The sequence below is a fragment of the Micrasema longulum genome, unplaced genomic scaffold (assembly GCF_059751315.1).
Source record: "Micrasema longulum isolate JH-2025_06_02 unplaced genomic scaffold, ASM5975131v1 h1tg001317l, whole genome shotgun sequence".
Lineage (NCBI taxonomy): Eukaryota > Metazoa > Arthropoda > Insecta > Trichoptera > Brachycentridae > Micrasema > Micrasema longulum.
Genome location: NW_028278504.1, coordinates 34,405 through 57,492, shown reverse-complemented (window position 1 = coordinate 57,492; position 23,088 = coordinate 34,405). Strand labels below are relative to the sequence as shown.

Here is a 23,088-nt window from a genome sequence, read left to right as displayed (position 1 = left end):
AATGCGGCTCGAAGAACCAACATTTGATTTATAAAGTAATAAAAACAACATTTGTTTATTTCACAATTTACATAATTTTTAAATCAATCAAATAGAAATAAAAGCACAAATTTATATAAAAAGAACTAAAAAATACTCAAGAAACAATACAAAATAAATCATCTTTATAAATAATTAAAAAATGATCATGCTTGGTTGCTATTATATTTGATGCTTTATCTTGTTTGTGCTATTATTAAAATAATATTTTTACTAGTAGGCAACAGTCGTCTATCTAAGTAGAATATAAATTACTTACACCTTTTTTGTTCTCAGGTAAAACTTACAGTTTAAAAAAAAAAAAAAATACAAAAAGTAAATGATATTTATGACAAAAATAACTTTAAAAAATACATTATTTACTGCCTTAGAACGGGGAAGGTATCCCTAGTTAGGCAGTTTAGATGACTCTCCAGCAAAAGTAAAAAATATGTATGTATACTCTTACTACTCAATTAACATATTGTATCAATAATTTGATATAAATCCCCGTAATAAATATGTAAATTTAAAAATATGTATATATTTATATAACATTGATTTTTATGCAAATCACGGTTTAAGTTATAGTTTAGATAACATTTAATTATTTTATGTATTTATACTTTTTTTACGAGAGATATGAATATTATTTATTTATTTACTGGTAAGTAGTTTATTACATATTTTTGAGACATACAAGTAAATCACTACAAATATTATATAGGATCAAAAACATAGTAATAATTAAATATATATATTTATATATATATATGTATATATGGCACATCAATATGGTGAACAGTAAACTCAAACATTCGGAAAATCATCAAGGAGTTTCCCACTCAAATCCCTCCCACTAAGGAAAATCCAGTCCTTAACTCCTCTCTAGAAAAAAGTTTTTCTCCTTGAGAGCTTAATACGCTCTTCCAAAATATTGAACACTCTCTGTGCAATAATGAAGAGATGTCTTTGAGCAAAAGTCGAACGGGTTTTGGGTATGACATAATTCGTGATCTGGGAAAACCTCGTACGAACGTTTTGCTGAGATCTCTCCTTATTGTTCGACCAGAAGTGTGCAAGTGCTTCTTTTACGTACAGTTGTCTCATATCCAGCACCTTCTAATATTGATATGATATAGTTAGTTAAATAATGTTGACAAGTTGAATGTCAATATAATTTATTATTTTTCGATGAGGGATGATTATTGATAATAATTGTCACCACGAGTAATATAAATAACATAATTTTCGGAAAATAATATTAATCCATTTCAAATTTTAAGGCTATTTCCAAATACTGTAAAGTTTCATTCTGTGGTCATTTTAGAAAATTCTACATTTTAAAATACAGAAGTAAAGTTATGTCCTGTTTCGAACGAGACTTTCTCAGACTATCCATGAATTTTCGAAATCAAATGAAAAACATATAATTAAAATATTATGAATACAGAAAGGAGAGAGGAGAATTAATGTGTTTGCAAACAAATACGCAAATGATATAGATATATTGAATACAACACTTTTGAATTTTAAAAGGCAGTGTATCAATTTATCATCTCCAAATTTAAATACTTAAATAATACAATATTGTTTTATATTGTATACCTTTTATTAACTTATATCTGTATTCTTAATTATTATTTTCCTACATTCTTCTAATTTTAAAATTCTTTTAATATAACCGATAGGAAAAAATTAACTTCTGTTCTCTCTACTGGAATATATATCTGTATGTACCATATGTAAGATTAGATTTTATATATTTTTATTTTCTTTTTCTTATTACTTCATTTTCAATTTTTCGCTACTTTTGTGTAAAGTATATGTCTGTTTTTTATATATAAATATGTGTAAAACATGTAAAAGCCTACAAGGCGTTTAAATAAATAAATAAAATAAAGATATCAGTTGAAAGTTTGATGTGATATTTATGCAAGGTTTTACGTAATGAAATATTTTGAAATCACGTTTAAACTTTTAAACGTGCCTACACAGGTCGTGATATTTGAAGATTAATATGTGTTTTTTAGATGTTTTGGTACAAAATATTACCATCCTTACTGTTCCGTTTCAAGCCTAAATCGTGGAAGGCAAGAGTGACACAGATGATTGGTTAGTTAAGTTACTAAACTTCCGTCATTTTGAAAACGTATAAACCTTTTTTTGGCTATGCAAATTTCTCATCTTCAGTCGTGCGAAAGTTATTTTATGCGTTTCTTCGAATATATTGTGACAATATAATATATGCATGTTAAATTTATGCAATACGTTTTGTCTAATTGGCAAATAATGTTAAACAGGTGGACCAAACGCTTCGTGTTGCTTTCATAGGACTTTCACTCGCTGAGAAAATACCTATTTATATATTTATTTGACAAATTAAACTTGACACGATTCTAGGTCATAACAAAGGCGTAGTAGTACTAATAAAAATGTTATAACTTTGTACATTTAAAATGGTAAAAAATTTAGTTAAATGGAGACTAGCGATTTTAGGATACCTCATGGCATTGTCATAGGCCAGCTTCTGTTTATTCTCTATGTCAATGACATATTCCATAAAAAAATATTAAAAAATAATATCATATGCCGATGATATAGTTGTTATGGTTGAGGGAACTAACTGGAACTCAGTAAATTTAGTAACTAATGACGTTACGAAGAAATTGAAATTATGGTTTGACCGAAACATTTTATCTTTAATACGGAAAAGACAAAAATTTAGATTTAGAAAATTTATATTTTAATGTTAAAAAATGTCCTTAATAAATTAAATTAAACATCTACTTATAATTGTTTAGATTCGTATATTTTGCAGCCATCTACGCCTGGATTTAGTCTATCGGTTGTAATTTATATACAATTAGGCGGGTGTATTGAAAATCTTATTATTATTGTCGGCCTCGTGGTGTAATGGTCAGTGCGTTTGCCTACCATGCAAAAGGTCTCGGGTTCGATTCTAGACATGATTGATATGAAATATTTATTTACAAGGTGTGTTTTCACACTGGAACGTTTCATAGTCCCTGGACTGGTACCTGAAGCGTAAGACTGATCATCTTACCTCCATGTAACCAAAATTATTAAAATAAGCTCATTTGGTGTACCACTGCAGTGCCCTATGCACCATTTGGTGCGGAAAGGGAATGATGATGATGATTGAAAAAAATGCATCGATTTAAAAAAAATAATCATGTGTGGTAGATACCGAATTCTGTATGTGCCAAGAGTTCCATTTTCCATTCTCAAAAATATCTCTGTCTCTGTTAACGAACGAATTTAATCCATTATACTAATATTTAACTTCCATTACAAAATAATATTACATATGTTATTTAAATGTAATTATGGAATGAATAATCGGCCTCGTGGTGTAATGGTCAGCGCGCTTGCCTACCATGCGAGAAGTCTCGGGTTCGAATCCCGACATGGTTGTTGTGAAATATTTATTTAAAAAGTTTTTTACCCTAGAATATTTCATAGTCCCTAGATTGGAACCTGAAGCGTTAGGCTGATCATCTTACCTGCACGTAATAAAAAATGATCAAGATACGCTGCGATTGATGCACCAATGCAGTGCCCTATGCACCATTGAGTGTGAAAAAGGAATGATGATGATGAATTGAATGACATTTCAACTTCCGTCTCTGTTTGTATGAAACAAATTTTCAATAAAAATATATAAACAACTCTTAGTACTTTTACAAATAAATATCAGTATAAAAAATACGCACGTCCCTGGATTATTTTTTCAATTTAATAATCCATTATTTGTATTCATGATAATCAAAATATATATTATCTTCGCAAATTTATATAGACCTATTAAATTTCCTTTTCAGTACACATTATTCAGAATCCGAGTATTGTATTTTGCTGTTTCACGACAAATAGAAAAAATATGTGGTATATTATGTGGTTTTTTAGACATCTTAGTCTATCCTATGTTCGATTTCCGACTGAACTAACAGGATATATGATGAATGAAATATTATAATTGAATTATTATATCACCTGGAATTGATAAGGAAGAGGTACCCGAACTTTTTAAAAATCAAGGGTGCCAGTCCGTAAATGCTATTCTATGGCTCAAATTTGATACTAGATACCGTTTTGATAGTAACTACCAAAAAAGGTATTTACATTCACATAATACAAGGCTAGCACAACGTGAAAGCTTGCCAGTACCGAGGTTTGTAAACAAGTATGGCCAAAGAACACTTTATTATACAATTACTAATTTTTTTTATTAGATTCCGAAGATGATTTTAAAAGAAAATATTGATAAAGCTTTTTAGAAAAAAATAATTAGATGGCTAATGTGTAACAAAGCTTTATATTGATGACCATTTAATGTCATCTATTTTAATTTTTGTAAAAAAATTGTGTGAAAATTAGGTATGCTTTTAGTTCTTAATAATGTTTATATTACTATTTAAATTTATATAATTTCTCTAAAGTTTCTCTTTGTAAAGGAAAAATAAGAAACCTGCTGACAAGCCGGTTTTGCGGTTTAGTGGGTTTCATTATTTTTCCTTTTATTTTTTGTTTTCATGTTTTACCTTCTTTAATAATTGTGACTTGCATTAAAAATGCAATATTTATCTTCATACAATGAATTTTATAATTAAAAATAATAAATTATAATAATAAAACAGTACCTAAAAGCAAGTTTGCAATTAAAGCAAGTGTGAAAATTACGTACCAAGCAACAATTATACACATTTGTAAAAACAAATTATTTTCACACACGGAAAAGTCAATCAAAAAAGGCAATCTTGATAACTACTAACCTAACCTAACTTTCTAGAGTCGATTCAGTTCTTGTATACCAACATTTGGAGACGGGTAGTGAACACATTGTTGATTTTTTGGGTTCATTTGGTTTGTTAAAGGCGAGCTAATATTTTTCATCATAAAAATAAATTACAGAGGTTATTGTTACATACTTTTCACGAGTCAACAAAACATACCTTATTCTTTATCTAATTCTTAGATGTGGGGGTCAGTGCTATGCAAGCTCCTGACGTCACTGCGACTTGTGAAGATCTATTGTAACGGGTCACCTTGAATAATTCTCGTCCTCCAAACCCAGGGCTGGCATTCTGAAAGGAATTGCGCGCGAAGAGATCGCTCTGTTAGCGTGTATTTAGTACGTCAATACGCGTTTTTTTTTTTTTTTTTTTTAATAGAAAAAGAAATATTTGCGTTCTTATGATTTACCCAAATATTTAATTTTGAGGGCCATTTTCAACGAGTTGTAAATAACTCACTATTAGAAAATGGAATCAAGTTGGGGTAGAGTGGGATTCGAACCACAGACCTTTGGTCCGTGAGTCCGAGACACTAGCCACAGGACCACAACCCGATCAAAATGCATTTTCTACGCACGGTTTTGCGTTCAGAATACCACCCTAGCGGTGCTATTCTGAACGTGTAATACGCGAGATCAAATTGTTTTCTACGGCCGCGAGAACGTTTGGAATATCACCCCTGTAGCTCAATCACAAATAACTATCGACGTGTTAATAAGCGACGTGATAACAATTTCTCAACATGGATGTGATCGTATTCCCGATCACAATGCAACATCCGTGACACCTAATATTAAATGTAAAAATATTTACGTTTTGCAACGTGTAATCCTGCTGCGCAATTACATATGTGAATTTCTCCGGTGTAAATATGAAAAATATTCCAAAACTGTTATTTATATTTATTTATTTATTATTTATCATGCTATTTATTGCATTTAGCCGGCGGCGGCGGTTGGCAAGCCAAATGCCAAAAAAGCAGTCGCCATAATAATTGTAATTTATTTTTCACTTTTTTGTATTAGATACTTCTTACTATTTTGCAAATGCAATATATTGTATTATTTTTATGGTAAACGTCGATTATTTGCCTGTGAACTGTATTATTTACGAGGAAAACAAAAAACAAACCGACACGAGCGTTGACTTACAGATTACACACGCGTTGACTTATGACTGTGATAACTTAAGCATGTTCATTATTTATTTTTTTATTTTATTTTATTTGGGATTTTTACAGCTATTAGATAAACAAAATAAGTAGAAAAATATTAACAATACTAGAGCCGATTAAAAAAATCCACTGTAAATCTAATGACACATAATATATAAGAAAAGAGTTTACGTAATTGTATGTGTGTGACGTTTGTATTCATGTGTATGTGAATGTGTGTATGCGTGAATGAATAAGGGAGAGGGTACATGTGCGTGTGGGAATGAATGAGGGATCATTGTGATCACTCAAATGCTTAGCATGATTTTAAGCACGTCGATAGTTATTTGTGATTGAGCTACTAGTCTATAAAGAGCCTGGATACGGTGTGGAAGGCGAGAGCTAACATTTTGCTAAATCTTTCCCTCCAACAAAACATACCCAATTAAATTATTTATGTAAATCAGGAATCAAAACATAAAATAGTATTTGGTTTTCTTTTGAGAAGTCCAACATAAAAAATCTAAAATTTTGCACTTCCAGGTTGTGTTGGAGTCTTCCGATTGGCTGCGCGGTACCACTTGGGACCCGAGTCTGGAAACTGTGCTGGTCATCCATGGATATGCTGGAGGAGAAGATACTCTTCCTATTATAGTCCTGCGAGATGGTAAGTGTTCATTATTCATCATTTCTTTAGCGGGACAATTCAATACCATCCACAATCCCCAATTCAAATCAATAAGGAACTTCAGCCCTACGGGAAATTGTGTTTTCTTTAACGCAGTAAAAAATATAGCATTAAATTATACGGCAATGTTTCTTGAATATGTATGATTTTTTTTATTTTTAAAAATAAAAATAAAGTACTTTGACTGAGATAATGCGGAATCACAACACTATCATTGGTTGATTCGGAAGAACTTGTGACGTCGTTCAAAGCAGTTTGTTTTTCTTTAAATATTTTTTTTTATACATTTTCAAAAAACCTCGCCGTTTAATGTTCTATTTTTTACCGCGCGTAAAAAAACATTTTTTAACTCTAATTTACCCTAGCTCTGAACTTCCTCATTGCTTCATATGTGAACTTGTAAAGCTAATAAATTTCGCATGCTAATGAAACTTAGCAATAATTGCCATTATAAGCACCTACTAGAACACGCAACGTCGAGTGATGAGGAAATTGAAAGAATCCAAGACCAGAGTAATGGGGTTATCGCTGAAGCATTATTGCAACATTGCGTAATGTACCTACATCATGGTTGTTCAAAGTATCTGCTTGATCGTGTTAGTTATTATTTAATTACACAGTCACACTGAATTTCGTCGGAGATGCGCGCTTCGTTGGCAAAAAAAAATCATACACATTTCATAATGATCTTAGAGTAATAACTTAATAGAGTCGCCCATAGGGAGAAAACCACTGAATAGAGGTATTTAATATATCTGTGGAGAAAACCCATTTTATGATTATTGACCACGAAGTAAGCTACATATTACAGCAATACAACGGGCTGAAGGTACTTGGGTTAAGAATTGCAAGCGCTAACCGAAACCGTCCGTTACACGTTTGTTGTTAAACTAAAAACCAAACTACAACCAAACTAAAAAATTTGGACGCTTTGTTGTTCTATGCAATAAAGCTTAATGGCTTCTCTAGAAAATCATTATTCTGAGGCCATGAACGTAGAACAACGACACATGTGATTTTCTTCAGATGAGAGCGGTTTATTATTTTTTTTGACACTTTATATCATAACTTGATGAGAATAAAAGTATATCCTTTGATCCTTGGGTTAGTTAAATACATTTTTTTCAAGCCTAGAATATAAAGCCTTTATAAAACTTTAAAAAAAGTCAAAATCGTTGTTCTACGATCCCATCGATTTATTTGTCAAAAACTACCGAATTGAGGGCGCTAGTATTCTCATCGCTTTCCTCTTATAATAGCTCTCTAAAAACAACATACGACCGAAGTTTCGGCTTCGGACAAAAATAACCGAAACTTCGGCTCAGCCAAAACCTGTAATCGGGATGTGTCGCATTACGTTCGGTTGTACTCGGGCTCCTCGTGACGTCGTGACTCGAAGTCCTCGTGTGTTTAAAGGTCTTTCATATTTATACTTTTGTAAAACCTTTATAGTAAACAAGTTAAAGTTCCTATAGCGTGCATTGAAGAACTGTTACATATCATTAATATGCATAACATAACAACGAACCCAACACCGCTCAAAATAAACAAATATACTCATTAAATTTATGCCTTATATTTCATTGTGTATTTTATTTAACATTTATTTTTATGAACTCGTAAGGCGTCTAAAAAACGTCTAATTTTCGGCGTTTTTAAATGATTTATAAGTTATTAAAAACAAGTTTCAATTTCGATACCTTATGCGAGCATGCGGAATTTTCTTTCTATGTTATATAGCACACTTTATTTCTTTATACTTTTCTGTACTGTATTTCAAAATATTGTACTTTCATTCATTTCTCGAACTGTATCTTGTTTATGCGCTTGGTTTTATATCATTTAGTTAGGTATATATAAAAGCCTCATGGGCGTTGAAATCAATACAACATATATAACTACTGTAGAACTCCGTTTATCAGAACTCCGGTCATCCGGATGGTTAAATATCCGGATCGTTATCGAACGACGAAAAACGATTTAGGACGCATGTGTATTCCTATAGTGGGTTGTTTAACAAGGAACAGCAGTATAAAATAGCAAAGGGTGGATTTTTTTTATTATTTAAAAAAAAAAACATTTATCAAAAGGGGCAAGGGGGTTGAAATTAATATAAAATATATAACTACAGTAGAACTCCGTTTATCTGAACTCCAGTCATCCGGATTGTTAAATATCCGGATCGTTATCAGGAAATAAAAAATAAAAATGATTAATAACAAATAAAAAAGTTTAAACGTGTTTCTTCTTCAAAGCAATTAACTTTGTTGGACATGTTCAAGTAAGTATGTTTTGAATGTGATTCCAATGAGGAATTTAAAAAATGTATTCTTACGTGCGGTAAAAATCAGAGCATTGAATTGAACGACGAAGTTTCTGAAAATGCATGAAAAATTTTATAAAAATGATTTTAATAAAAACGAACTGCTTTGCATGACGTCACTAGTTCTTCTGAATCAACCATAGTGATAAGAGAGTTGTGATAGATTTCTGGTTTCCGGTAAGTCAACCGACGAATCAGTAGAACTCATCGAGAAGAGGGGGGAAGAGAACTTGAGACGTCACACGCGAAGTAATTTCAAAAATACAAAACTTTAACAAATCATAGCGCTGATAATACGATAAACAAAAAAAAAACAAAATAAGTTTGCTAAGTTCAATAGTTTATTAATCAATAAAAAAGTAAAAACCACTGAACGTCTTCATTCGCTGTATTTCAAAAGCAATAAAAAGTAGTCTAGAGTATTTTTTGTGTTTTCTCTTAAAATATTGCCTTAATTTAATGGTTAATTCAATTGTTTAAATTTCTGCATATCCGGATGACATCTGGCACTAATTTAATCTGAATAATTTGAGTTTTACTGTAGGTATATAAAATATCCTTGAATTTGCTCGTGTATGTTAATATGTTGTTACTTTCTTTTTTTTATGTACGAGAACCAACCATTTGCATAATAAGCAAAACGTTGGGCAAACAAAAAGAGGTGCTCTTGTATTCCTTTTGAATGCAGTTGTGTTACAAATAGTAATTATCTTCCAAGGTAATTAATTCTGTATTTTTTGCAGCTTATCTACGAACAGGCAAGTTCAACGTGGTAATGGTGGATTGGGGCGCGCTGTGCCAGCCCCCTTGTTATGTGGCCGCGGTGCACAACCTGCGCAGTGTAGCGCGCTGCACAGCGGCCATGTTGGGACGCCTTCTGGTCCAGGGTCTGCCCGTAGAGACCATGTCCTGTGTGGGACACTCTCTGGGCGCCCACATCTGCGGTATCATGGCCAACTACCTGCCATTCCGGATCACCAGAATCATAGGTGAGTAAAAACAATGCAAGCAGAATGCTGTCGTCATACAGAGAAAGGCCGACACTGCTATTTTTGATAAAAATGAGAATCGGCAAGAAAAGATGAACCATTTGAAATTCAAATCGTTAATATTTTTAAAATAAGATGAAAAGACACAAATTCACCGCATCTATTCCTAATTAAACCGATTTCATAGATATTTTTAAAAACATTTTCTGTGCCGCTAGGTATTGCTACGGCAGTTCCCAGCAGGCCGCGATATTTTAGACAATTTTAAGAAATCGAGCTTCTAACAGATGTCTCCGAGTCTACCAAATCTAAAATCGTTCGGAATACTTGACCTCGACGCGCAAAAAGGCGAACAAAGGCACGCGTCATCGCGAGTTATTTTTGTATGGCCGACCCTCCGAACATGAAAACGGAGAGCGCGTTGACGCGCTCATGGCACTTAACCAGTTAAAAAATGAAATGGAAAATCTACAATACAAAAAAATCCGAGTATTTACGAAGGCTACAGTTCTTTTTGTAAAATAAGACCTAGGCCTCAATTATGATGAGAAGTTAAAATTTATCTTCAATTTTATCTACAAAGTAAAATTAAGTTTTCTGCATGGAAAAAAGAATATGTTCACAATTTGTTATTCTAAATATGTTATATTACCTGTTAAGCTAGGGTTTCCTAGGACAGCGGTGCCCGTATTTTAACGGCCGTAGTGAACGGTGATGCAGTGGACAGCCGTCGTAACGTCGACTAGAGAGTGGTTTCTTAGGAAAACGGTGTTAAATGGTGTTGATAACACCGTTTTCCTAGAAAACCACACTCTAGTCACCGTTACGACGGCTGTCCACTGCATCACCGTTCACTACGGCCGTTAAAATACGGGCACCGCTGTCCTAGGAAACCCTAGCTTTACCGACGAAGATACTTTGAATTTTCATACAAATATACATTCTTTCGAACATACATAATATCTATATTAGTTTATACCGTCTCAGTATATACCGATGAAGATAGTCGTTCATAAGCGCAGCCAAGAGCCCTGGACGAGTATTTTCAACTCAATGGCTTCTCTAAGGCGAAAAATCCTGAAAAGAAAACAGAATGGAGATATTATTTCCACTTAGTGGTGTAGTGGTTGGCGCGTTCGGCCACCGTTTTCAAGGTTCTGAGTTCTATTCCTGGCAGGGCGGACGTTAAATACTGGTTTTAAAAATAGTTCTTCAATGCAATAGTTCATTGTTCCTAGACAGTGCGATTATTATGGCTCTCTATCGGGTAGAGAAAGTATTGCTAGCGTGTAATTTACGTACTAATTACATGCTATCAACGCTTTTACTACCCCCTAGAGAGCGTTAAGAATCGCACAGCTGAAGCGAGACTGTTCACCTTACCTTCTATGCAGCAAAATGATCTAAATACGCTGTAATTAGAGTCCCAATGCCTTGCTCTATGCATCACGGATAGGGAAATGATGACGATTTTAAGGCTATATATCATAAAAATGTTTAATTTTTATGTCCTCCAGTATAAAAGATAGGTATTGCATGTTTGCAATAGGTAACGAAAAGCGAATTCTTTTGGCCCTCATTGTCGTTTGGCTTTTCAAACTTGCTTCCGTGTGCTTCTTTAGGTAAAATGTAATTTTTCTCAGGCTTGGTTATTCTGTGCAGTACCTACTTAGTTGATTACTAAGATAAATCATGTCTCTTGGCCTATTTTGGGGCGTTTAGATAATTCACACTTTTTTATGCCGATATTTTGGCTTATGAATTAAACCTTCTTTCAGGTCTGGATCCTGCCCGTCCTCTGGTGCGAAACTCCGCCGCCTTGCGCCTCGACGCGGGAGATGCTCAGCACGTGCAGGTGCTCCACACTAATGCTGGACATTATGGCGAAGGAGGTCGTCTGGGACACATGGATGTCTGTATCAACGGAGGACGCTCGCAACCTTACTGCAGTAAAACTCCCAGTAAGACATCGAATGAATTTGGCAGTCGAAAATTTGCTTCAATAATGTTTTGAGTATGTTCAAATGTTTGCAGGCAGGCTGGATTTCCTCCCTCGGGAGTTATTTAGAACTAAATACTAAATAAGATTAGTCGACGAAGAAACATAACATCGTAGCTTTCAAATTCATCCTTAGCCCATTTCAAAGCAGTAATTACTGCTCCCACCGGTTCTGAAGGTGAAACTTTTTTGGAAGCGACGACTTCAACGCTTTCATCGTCATCTTGCTCATGGTCTCCGTACATTGTTGCTTGCTCGATTTCCCGCTTCATTCTTTCGAATTATCGCGATCACCGGATAAGTGGGGGTCCAAATTAGAGAGGCCCTACTGTATAATCAATTAAATATCTTGAAAAATTGAAAGTAAAGTAATTTAGCTGTTTAAGTGCAAACAAATTGAACAGATTTTGGGAAAGAAATATACCATATATTTTTTTAAAGAGGACATCATTCGAAATCAAAAATGGAATGGTCTTGCTTTTCATTTTAGGTAGTGTGTTAAATTAGCGGTAAAACATTGTTCATGTTACACCGTACATGCGCAAGATATCTCGCTTGTGGCACCTAAAGGGTTAAGCATCAAGGTAAAAAAAAATAAATTACATTGATTAAAAAGCTTATAATTTTGAACTATATATTCTGCATTTGTTATAATATCTTAAGAAAAAAAAAAACTGGAGCTGGTAGTTGTTTTTTCTTGTGACAATGTCCTATGTTTTTTTTGTCACTTCTCTCTTGGTTGAAATAAAATGATCTTCTGTTTATTTACTAGATGAGCCTCTATGCAGCCACATTTGGTCTATATGCTACCAAGCGGAGAGTCTATTTACTCCGCAGTTGGCAGAACCGTGTGCCAGGAGGTGTCCCATGGGAGCTGTGCCCCAGGCTGCCCTACCGGGAGCCCCCCTTCCTATTGGCCAAGCAGCACCCCATATGTAAGGACAAACGAACTTTTATTCTACACTTTTTTCTTTTCACAACTTTGTATAAACCACCTTAATTAAGAATTATCCTCGACTAGTTTCGAGGTTGCTACAAGGATATCAGTATAAATTCTGATAATGAGGTAGAAATCTCGAAACTGGTCAATGTCAATGTCAATCAACCGGTATAACTCTTTATTAAAATGATTTATACAAATTTAAAAAAATATGTATTGTCCGCTTCGTGGCGTAGCGATTGGCACGTTTCAAAAAAGGAAAAGGAAACATTCGACCTTATAGTGTTGTGGTTAGCGCATTCACCTTCTATGCTTGAGGTCCCGGGTTCGTTTCCTGGCAAGGTCGATGTCAAATATTTGTTTTAAAGGTGGTTTAACACTATAATATTTATCTGTTTAGTACTTGAAGCGCAGACTGATCATCATACCTTTAGTTAACAGATGATTGAGGTACGCTGCATTCGGTGTTCCAATGCAGTGTTCTATGAACTATGAGGTTCAAATAGAGATATGGTGATGATAATTAATTACAGAAAATTCCTAATTAACTTAAATTAGATAATTAAGTTTTACTAAGAAAGATAATAGTACTGTCAAAAGCAATAAACGAGCGCTTTTGCCTATGTAAGCATCTTCAAAATTATTTTCTCCAGTAACAGGTAAAACCAAACCAAGAAGTTTGTTACATTTGATCAAAGTTAGTTTTATCAAGTAATTTACGCAAATAACTTTATTATTTTATTGTAGGGCTTTTGGAACATATTGTGTGCATAATGACAATCCCCCATTTTGCCCATCCGATGAGAATGAAGTAGGCGACGACAGGTGCTGCCTCACAGCTACAGTCCACGCCGGATCCATCAAAAATAGGACACACAATCTTAGTCCGCACCCAAATAGGATTCCTAGGCTTAGGAAAAGGAGGCCATTTGGAAAGCATTGAGAAACGAAAAGATTATTGACAGGATTGAATATTATTTACGTATGTGGTGAAAACATTATATTGACCCTAATATTAAGTACTATCGTTCAAGATTACTTTTCCTTAAATTATTGTGATCAATGCGTAAAAAATGGGTATTAAATTTTTACATTTGACTCAATCCAACTTATCAATTTTTCAATATATGTCAGAAAATATTTGTAAATGTAATAACCATTTACCAACTTTTCTATATCTACGGATATAGTAAGATTTGAATGTTAGTATAATTAGTGTCCTGATTAAGAGACAGATATGTCTCAAAACTGGTAGATCCAGAAAAGTTGATGGGTGGTTATTTACAAATATTTAACATTTATTAAAATGCTTGACTATAAAGTTAATGCTTTAAATATATTAATTATTTGTTGGTCAAATAAAAGGTTATGTAATCAATAGAAATTGATAGACAAATTGAAGAGGGGGAGTTAAACCCCCATAGATCAATTTTAATTTGATTACCCGAGTATTATAAGTGCTATTTACTGATTACTCTATATTTTTTATAATTTTGAAAATAACAGATACTTGATTTAAAATTTTCAGATTGTTTAATACTAAAAACAAAATCATTAATATTATAACGGTCGATTTCACGCTATGTATTAGCATTCGGCGAGCTAACAAAAATAAATAAAATACACAAATGAGCAAAAAATATGTACACGATAACATTTATAAATGATTGCTGATCATAAACACATCCAACTTTTTACTCTCGTGACATTACATATATACAAGCAGGCGCTGGTCGTTTGGTCTCCTCGTTCAGATCATGTGTAATTTTTGCATGCTTAGTGAGAAAAAGGTTGATTCTTCAAAAGAATTTCAGATGAGAATTTTTAGTGTTTCTTATAAAAAATCTGATTTGAGAAATGTTTTCATAGATATTTTTAGAACACATAACATTGTTGTGTTGCAGACTCACCAATCAAGTCCGAGGTTCGAATCTTGCTCTGCCTCCCATTTTTTTTCATAAATTTATTTACAACTACTAGTTAAAAATTATGTATTTGTGTAAATCATAAAAAAAAAATTCTTTAAATAAAACGATACCGTAAGTTTTTATAATGTTCTAAAAAAATCTGTAAAATTACAAACTTACGTTTTAGTTATAGTGTCGTTGTTTTAGCTAAGTTATAAACCCGCCAAATGACACATTAATTGAACGCACCAATCTCAATCACTATTCTTCATACAAAACCCAGTGTGAATTTTAAAAACTCAAAAACTTTGTCATGCGTTCAAAATAAGACAAATATATGTATTTAAAAATATTCATTTGGCTTACTTCGTTTTACAGATCAAAACAAACATTTAAAAAATACTGAACATTTTCATTATCGTATAATTTTATCAACAGAAACTATGAATCTAAATAAAACAATAGTAAACTGAATTTAATGGTTTTAATTTTACTTTTTATTTTTTACCTACATACAGGTTTTGACAAATGGACACAGACACGCCAATACCACCTAGATCTTACACACTAACTACTGACCTACAGAAACGGAGGAATACAAGTTATTGTTATAATTATTTATATTTTCTATTTTTTGAGATACATATTTTTATGTGAATACCGAAAAATTTACAATAGCTACCAGTTTTTTACGGCATTTAAATTAGTAAAAAATATTGCCAATAGCATTGTGCAAACTTTTGAAAATTTAGTTTATTTTATTTAAGAAAAAAATTACACTTTTAATTTGTTTCTTTTTTAACCACAACAGGCTCTTATATTCATAGTTCAGACCTCTACGGTCCAATTTTAGTGATGAATTGCAGCACAAAAAAAAGCAAAGTAGGGTAAAAAAAATTACTACCCTGGCAACACGTAACGAAATTTCCATTTTGTTTCTTCGACAATCTGACAGATGGAAAAATAATTCAATTTTTAAGTATTGCATTTGCTATTTAAGCATTCGTTTGCTAATTACACATGAAATGTAATACCATCCTGTTTCTTTAAGATCCTAGCAGTATTTCTACACATTAAAAGGACACAACATGGCATAGTTGAATTCAAATCAGGAGTTGCGTACTGAGCGACGTCTACAAAGAAACTAATGGGTCAAAACGTAAACCTACTCATTTATGAGTAGTTTAGTCGCCTTCTGTTTGATGTGCGTATGCGCTTTCTGGACTATTCTTAATTCTATGAATGCTATGTTTGAAATACCGGTAGGGAAAATTGAAATGAAATAAACGTTTCTTAATATGTTTGATTTTTTCTTTATCTTACATACTTATAAACTTTAAATACAAAATTTTCCTTCGTAAGTTACAATTGGTGATTAATTTAAAATTTATTCTTGCCACAAAAAAAAATTGGGTGGCTTTTTTGACATTTGTATATGTATGTAAATACAAATTAAGTGATTGACAAAGATCGTAAAACATGACCCAGATATAGAAATTAAATGCAGAATTAAGGCAGCAAGAGCTGCTTATAATAAAATGAAATTCCTCTTCTGTAATGCTAATCTAAACTTGAAAATAAGGCAATGATTAATAAAATGTTACGTGTGGTCTGTATTGTTGTATGGCTTGGACTCTAAAGGTGAACACTATGAACAGGCTGGAGGCTTTTGAGATGTGGTTGCATCGTAGAATGTTTAAGATATCTTGGACAGACCTGATAACGAACTCAGAAGTCTTAAGTTACCATAAAAGATCGTAAAATTTCGTATCTGGGGCATATTATGCGTGGAGAAGAGTACCACTTGCTTCATTTCATTTTGAAGGGCAAAATTGAGGGTCACCGAGGGGCTGGAAGAAGACAGATATCCTGGCTGCGAAATATACGAGAATGGACTGGCTTCAGGACTGTGCAGCAGATTTTCCGGCCAGCACAGGAAAGAGAGACTTTTGCCAGAGTGATTGCCAACGTTGGGGATACCTGACACGGCACTAACAGAAGAAGAAGAAGTAAAACATGCACTAATAATGAACAAATATAATAATTTTGTAATAATATGTAATTAATTTTAGATTGGCTCTTAAATGAATAAATATGTACAAATTATAAAATCACTAAGATTATTTTTAGTGTAATGGTTTACTCGGAGCACTCGTCAGAAGAGAAATGAGAGCCGCCTTTTCTTTTTCTTTTTTTCTAACGACATCGAGAGAGCGGTTTTTCCAAGAACTTTTTCTGAGTTTGATCGGTCGGCTACCTACATAACGCCCTGAAATAGAAAAGTTAAAAAAATATTAGAGCTCACAACACACTCACACAACTCTTCCCTATAAATATCCTCAACTGCCAGTGACAAATTGGCAAAAATAAAAATGTATTGCAGTCTCAGAGTAATAATGCGTGACCTGTTTATAGAGATGCCATTTCACTCTATTGCATAGAACAAAAGCGTTGCAAATTTTTGGTTCCTGTAATTAAACATGTTTAGAAAAAAAATTGTAAGCTTATTATATTTTTCATGCAGAAAACTTAATTTTACTTTATAGACTAAATTAAAGATACATTTTAACTTCTCATTAGGATACAGGCCCTGAGTACCTACACAGCCAATTGTTTAGCAGCCAACTGTAGATAACTTCGGAATTGATAATCCTTGAATGGTTTTTGTCTGTATGGGCTGTTCTATAAATGGTAGAGCGTTATTACTCGAAGATTGTCGTAGTGGTAATGGTAATTGACAACATATAGTGAAATTATATGTATTCTTATAGTACATAATTGGAGTTAAAAAAAAGAAAACAATTTTTATCAACAAGTTGCAAAATATTTTCAGAGTTTGGTTGTCAGTAATCCAAATGTTCTTGAGTAATAAAAATATATAATTTTAATGAATAATATTTATATTGTAGTTTAAAATTAAGTAGCAATAATTATTTTTGCCATTCAAAAAAATAAACAGAATAGAATTTTCAGTCGATAATTTTTTTTCAGCTAATTGCGTTTTCTCTGTGTTTGAGGTCTGGAATTAAAGGTTTGAAATCCAAAAAAGAGAAAAATAAACACCCAACTCACCATTCATTTCCTTCATAGCCTTGATGAAATCAGCGGGTTCCTTAAAACTAATGAATCCAAATCCTTTACTTTTATTGGTTCTTTTATCTCGTACAACTTTGGCTTTAGAAAAGGAACTATATTTACTGAAGGTCCTTATCTGAAATCAAATCATTATTCAGTCCAAAATAGAAAATACCGTGTTACGTTTCTTAAAGATATACAAAATGGTATATTTATACATGTTACATAATAAGAGGCCCTAATACCCTGTCATCGCTCTAATTTTTTTGCCTCCTCTTTCACAGTAGTAGCCGCTCGATTGTGGAATAATCTACCCACTCATGTTAGAGACGCCCCTTCTTTATTTACATTTAAGTCGAGATTGAAATGTCACTATCTAAATATTTAAATTGTTCCTTTATCCTCTTCTTTCCTTCCCATCCCCTCTCCTCTCTTCATAGTAAAGTGTTATTTTTTTTTTATACATATATTTATTTTTGTTAATCTTTGCTTTTAATTTTTGTGTAAAATTGTAAGATTCAATATGTCCATGTATTTATAATTTTCTCAAACTGAACGGTTTGGGTAGGTAGGAAGAAATTGCCTTAAGGCAATATGCCCGCCCTTATATGTATATTTATTGTATATGTATATAAAGTGTCAATAAATAAAAAAATAAAAATAAGAGGCAAATAATCAAAAGCTTAATCTATTTACTATTTGATTTAATCTGTGCCCTCTTGCGGCCCTTTTCAATGGAACTATATTACCAATACCAATTATCTTCTTAGGAAGAAATATAAAGATTCTAGAGATAGCAACTGGTAAGGATCATTGGCTAAAATACGAAACTATTAATTTAGCATTTCAAATTGTCATTATATAAACATTTTGCATCCTAATCTTGGAATCTCTTTTTGAAAACATACTCTAGAATTCATAATCATACCTATCTGCACGCGATGGTGCATAGGGCACTGCATTGGTAAACCAAAAACAGTGTACATCTTGAGTTACATGGAGGTATGGTGATCGGTCTTACGCTTCGGGTGCCAGTCCAGCGAGCATATTTATAAATACACGACGCATTATCTACCCAAAGTGGCTTTGTAAATACCAGATACCAGACGCATTATACACTCGCGTAATAGACACTCATCTGGGATTCCGGAACTATTTCACACACAGAACTGTATTCTTCATCCACCGAATCACTCCATATAAAAACAGACCATTTACTGATAAAATGTTGGACATTTCAAATAATAATTTCTCAATTCTTTACATTATTTTTATCAACTATTAATTTGAGCGTTCTAATTTATAATTTGAAGGGATTTAATATCTACCAAAGGGTCAGATTAAAATGTCTTCACTTACAAGTAATTCATCGGTAACATCATTTCCAAGATCTCCACAGAAAAGACGGAAGTCTTCTTCACCCCATTCCATCAAGGAAAGGTCTTCCCAAACTTGGCCGCCAGCCGTTCTGATTATCTAAATTATAAATCACTATTAATTTATTATTTTCAACTGTGTATATACAAAGAAAACAATGAAGACAGTTATGTAAAAAAAAAAAAATATATTTGTTTGCGGTTATGCCTATAATAGCCGTCAAAATCATGTTTCTTATTTAGGAAATGAGAGCTAAGACCATCAGTCCAAAAGATATTAGTAGTGAAAAGATGGCTTTACGGTGTTCATGAAACTGACGTCATTATATGGAAGCAGGAGATATTGTGTCCCTATAAAAAAAAACTAAATTGTCCCAATATGTATCAGCTACAGTCAAATCGAAAGCGAAATATTAAAAAAAAACTATAGTTATGACATGTGTCCATATGAGTGGATCCTATGAAAAAAGAGCATCGTCAACGTATTAATTATATTTATAGTTATGTTTCCATAATTTGATTTAATGCTTTCCTATTGTATTAATATGTTGTAAAAATATACTCAACCAATTTTCTATTTAAAATTGATTTCTGTACCTTATCGGCTAAAGCTGTCATATGGAGGAATAAAGATATGAAAACGATAGCAAGGTACGCATTTATACCTCGTCCTGTGTGCGACCTATCCTCACACATAGCATTGAAGCCAAGGCGGACACTGTCAATACCAAAAGTATGCTACGCACATCAGAAATGAGAACTCTGCGCGCTATTGCTGGAAAGACATTATGTGATCGTATAAGAAACTAGATAGCTAGAGTTCAGCATCATAGGAGAATCCTGTGCAAACTCACGCAAACTATCCTAGGAACCGGATACCCATAACCCAGTGAGGACACATAAAAATAAGTTGAAGTAGGAATAAAATTTTGAGCATGTCTAAATCATTAGAGAGAATTACTGGATTGAATCTCAAGGGATGTCATCAAGACTGACAGATTTTTCAAAAGTTACAAGAATTTAAGTAACATGGATATTCAATCATAGACGAAATGGCCTATGTTACACAATGTGTAAGAGATCATTTAAATCAGCCAAAACAGATCATAAAAGTGGGGTGTAAAACTGTCTGAACATTTTGTTAATTATCTCTGTATATTGAGTTTCCTTTGTATATTCTCACATGTAAAAATATTTTTAAATAAAAGTAAATTGATAAGTGTCCTCGGCACGGGTAACCCCAGTGAGGTCACATTATTTTTATTATTAATCATTGTTTATTATGTGAAAAAAACGAATAAATAAATTAATAAGACCTGAAAATGCCCAGATATCCATATTTATTTCTCAAAAGGTTCTCCCATCTCTGTTGAGATATCAGTTTATTGATCATGCAGTGCAAATAGTTATTTTATTGTTTTTACACCACAAGAGACCGAGAGGCCCAATTACAGTGATGAATTTCAGCACGGAACTCCCTGGCTTAAAAAAATTACATTATTGTGATCTCATCGAGAATCAAACTGGAAACCCCCACATGAGCGTGGCAAGCGTCTTAACTATTATATGGGTTGTAGAAAAACTCAATATGCATCTGAATGGTTATTAAAATATGATATAATTAATAAGGTTATACTGCATTATCTCGTACTGTTGTGCGGACAATACAAATTTGTTTAAAGGGGTGAAACACAATCTCACTTTTCGATTTTTCTTCTCCTTCTTGCCAGGCTTGTGTTGGTTGGTATTATTGTGATGCTGCGAGGTCTCCGGCATTACAGGGGGCTGAGGAGGCGGAGCCGGGGTGGGGGCCGGCGAGGGGAGGGGAAGGGGTGCCAGGATAGGTTCTGCCTCCTTCGGTTCTTTGATCCTATCTATTGTTTTTGGAGTTTTCTTTGTCTGGAAGATAAAGAGCATTATCGTAAAGTTGGTACTGGAAAGAGAAAGATTCTACACTAAATTAGTGAAAATGTTTTTTGTATATTATAATTAAGATGAAATATACTTGAGACAAGTTGTGGTCCCGTGGTAGATGCGGACTCCGGATCAGGGGGCCCTAGATTAAAATTCTACTTTAAAACAACTTGCTTTCCATTTTCTAACACTATTAAGTCTAGAAGAAAATGGCCTCAAAATTGAATATATTTGAGCAAACCGAAGTGCAAATATTTCTTTAAAAAAAATATATCAACAGTTTTAAATACTTGCTCTAGAAAATAGTTAGTATGAAAGGCTAAATTCACTCTAATATCAATAATTGAAATATAAATGGCTAATAATTTACTGATGCGATCAAGAATAGATTAAAATTAATTAGTAGGGGGTAGGCAGAGAGGATAAACCTCCACACACGTCTCTCTTGTCATACATGGCCTTCCATTCTGCAATTAAGATTTTGGTTTATCTGATCATGCCACATCTTTCTTGGTCGGCCTCGTCCTACGTTACCATTCATTCTCACCATATATACCTGTTTTACCATTCTTTCATCATCCATTCGTCCTACATGACCAAACCATCTCAGAGATCCAGTCTTAATCAATTGTACCGGACTCAGATTTACACTCTCAACTGATTTCATAATTCGTAACCCCATCATACATTGATTTCCCACATATTTGTCTAAAAGATCGCATTTCGACCGCGTTCACCCTACTTTCATCTTTCCGCTGTCAGTTCCATGTTTCACATAACCTTATTATAGAAATAAAAGATGAGTGAACTTAAATCCACAAATTTAGATGAACCAGTGATTTGTTTCATCGCTTTTGTGACATCTTCAAAATAACATTATAATAACGCCTCGTAAAAAGGTATTTCGGACAAAAACAATTCAAATACTATTATATAATATAATAAAGATATCAGTGTTGAAGATGTCACAAAATCAATGAAACTGGTCACTTGTTATTCCGAATTTGTAGATTTAAGTAGGCATCATTTGTTTTTAATAAATATAACTATTTTGATTCACATTCATGAGTTAATTTTTATAAACATGCTTAGACTCACTTTGACCTTCTCGGGTTTATTTTTATACAATTGAGGAGCACTACTCAATACAGCGGGTTGTTGCTTGGGAGGGGGCATCATAAATGGCCCCTGGTACCCGGGAGGCTGGGGGGCCATGCGAACCCTGACTTGAGGTGGCACCAGAATAGTGGGGGGCGGCGGCGGCGGTGGTAGATTGCCGAACATCATGCCGCTGGGAGCGCGCATCATGTCGTAGTTCATCATGGGAGGAGGCGGCGGCGGCGGCAGCAAGGGACGTTGCTCCAGTCTGTGCTGTACGTTGCTGTACGTGTTCGCTCCTATCACGGGCCTTGGCGGAGCCTGCAAAAGGCGCTCCCCAGATATTTCCGCCTCGAACCTGCAAAGCCATTAGAATCCTGAACATCCATCAGTAAAAAAGTCAACATAATAATGCATTATAAATAAATATATCTATTTCAGTTTACCTCGACATTTCATCCTGCATCTGTTGGAACTTTAGGTCTTCCTCCATTTTGGTGAATTATAAAGAAATTCTCTTATGAAAAACGATATCCTAAGCGTGTTATCCGATAAACAAACACAGTTTATAAATTATTGACAACACAGATTGCTCTTAACCTCAATTACGTTTAGCGACGTTTACTGGGGGTAAATTTGGATCTAGTTTATGGTTTTTTCGATTTTACTTTTTACTACAGACTAAAATAGTCTTCATTGTAAGCAAAGTTCATACATTATAAATCTTTTTGAAATGAAGCGGCCAGTGAGTGAAATTACTGTGTATGGCTCTATGGTCACCATTCTACTTC

The 23,088-nt window shown here is 33.5% G+C and overlaps 2 protein-coding genes and 1 long non-coding RNA gene across 5 annotated transcripts in view; 1 reads left to right on the top strand and 2 right to left on the bottom strand.

Moving 5' to 3' along the window:
- The window catches only part of LOC148275908 (pancreatic lipase-related protein 2-like), a 22,133-nt gene extending 6,000 nt beyond the window's left edge, over positions 1 to 16,133 (top strand). Inside the window, exons 3-8 of one of the 2 annotated variants that reach the window (XM_088235038.1) lie at positions 6,532 to 6,655; positions 9,743 to 9,988; positions 11,767 to 11,949; positions 12,760 to 12,922; positions 13,675 to 13,909; positions 15,353 to 16,133. In XM_088235038.1, the coding sequence (XP_088091164.1) occupies positions 6,532 to 6,655; positions 9,743 to 9,988; positions 11,767 to 11,949; positions 12,760 to 12,922; positions 13,675 to 13,870 (912 nt within the window). In that variant the 3' untranslated portion in view covers positions 13,871 to 13,909; positions 15,353 to 16,133. The remainder of the gene's footprint in view (positions 1 to 6,531; positions 6,656 to 9,742; positions 9,989 to 11,766; positions 11,950 to 12,759; positions 12,923 to 13,674; positions 13,910 to 15,352) is intronic. The other variant, XM_088235039.1, reaches the window with a different exon arrangement.
- Positions 9,629 to 12,586, bottom strand: LOC148275909 (uncharacterized). The gene is made up of 2 exons (XR_015823917.1): positions 10,894 to 12,586; positions 9,629 to 10,648 (listed from the first exon to the last, which is right to left on the bottom strand). It is a non-coding gene; the product is annotated as an uncharacterized LOC148275909 (long non-coding RNA).
- On the bottom strand, positions 15,458 to 23,088 carry LOC148275907 (uncharacterized). 2 transcript variants are annotated; one of them, XM_088235040.1, is made up of 6 exons: positions 22,744 to 23,088; positions 22,298 to 22,655; positions 20,987 to 21,184; positions 19,269 to 19,385; positions 17,907 to 18,045; positions 15,458 to 17,103 (listed from the first exon to the last, which is right to left on the bottom strand). In XM_088235040.1, exons 1-6 carry the CDS (start codon positions 22,788 to 22,790, stop codon positions 16,961 to 16,963), a joined length of 1,002 nt encoding a protein of 333 aa, XP_088091166.1. In that variant the 5' UTR covers positions 22,791 to 23,088; the 3' UTR covers positions 15,458 to 16,960. The 2 variants fall into 2 exon arrangements, with proteins under 2 accessions (XP_088091166.1, XP_088091167.1); XM_088235041.1 differs by having other exon boundaries at positions 22,298 to 22,674; positions 22,744 to 22,904.

Bases quoted from the DNA above. Each gene is read 5' to 3' on its own strand.
- LOC148275907 (XM_088235040.1), bottom strand. From the start codon at position 22,790: ATGGAGGAAGACCTAAAGTTCCAACAGATGCAGGATGAAATGTCGAG. The intron at 22,656-22,743 runs GTAAACTGAAAT...ATGGCTTTGCAG, and splicing joins ATGCAGGATGAAATGTCGAG to GTTCGAGGCGGAAATATCTG. The intron at 19,386-20,986 runs GTGAGATTGTGT...TTTATAATTTAG, and splicing joins AGGAGAAGAAAAATCGAAAA to ATAATCAGAACGGCTGGCGG.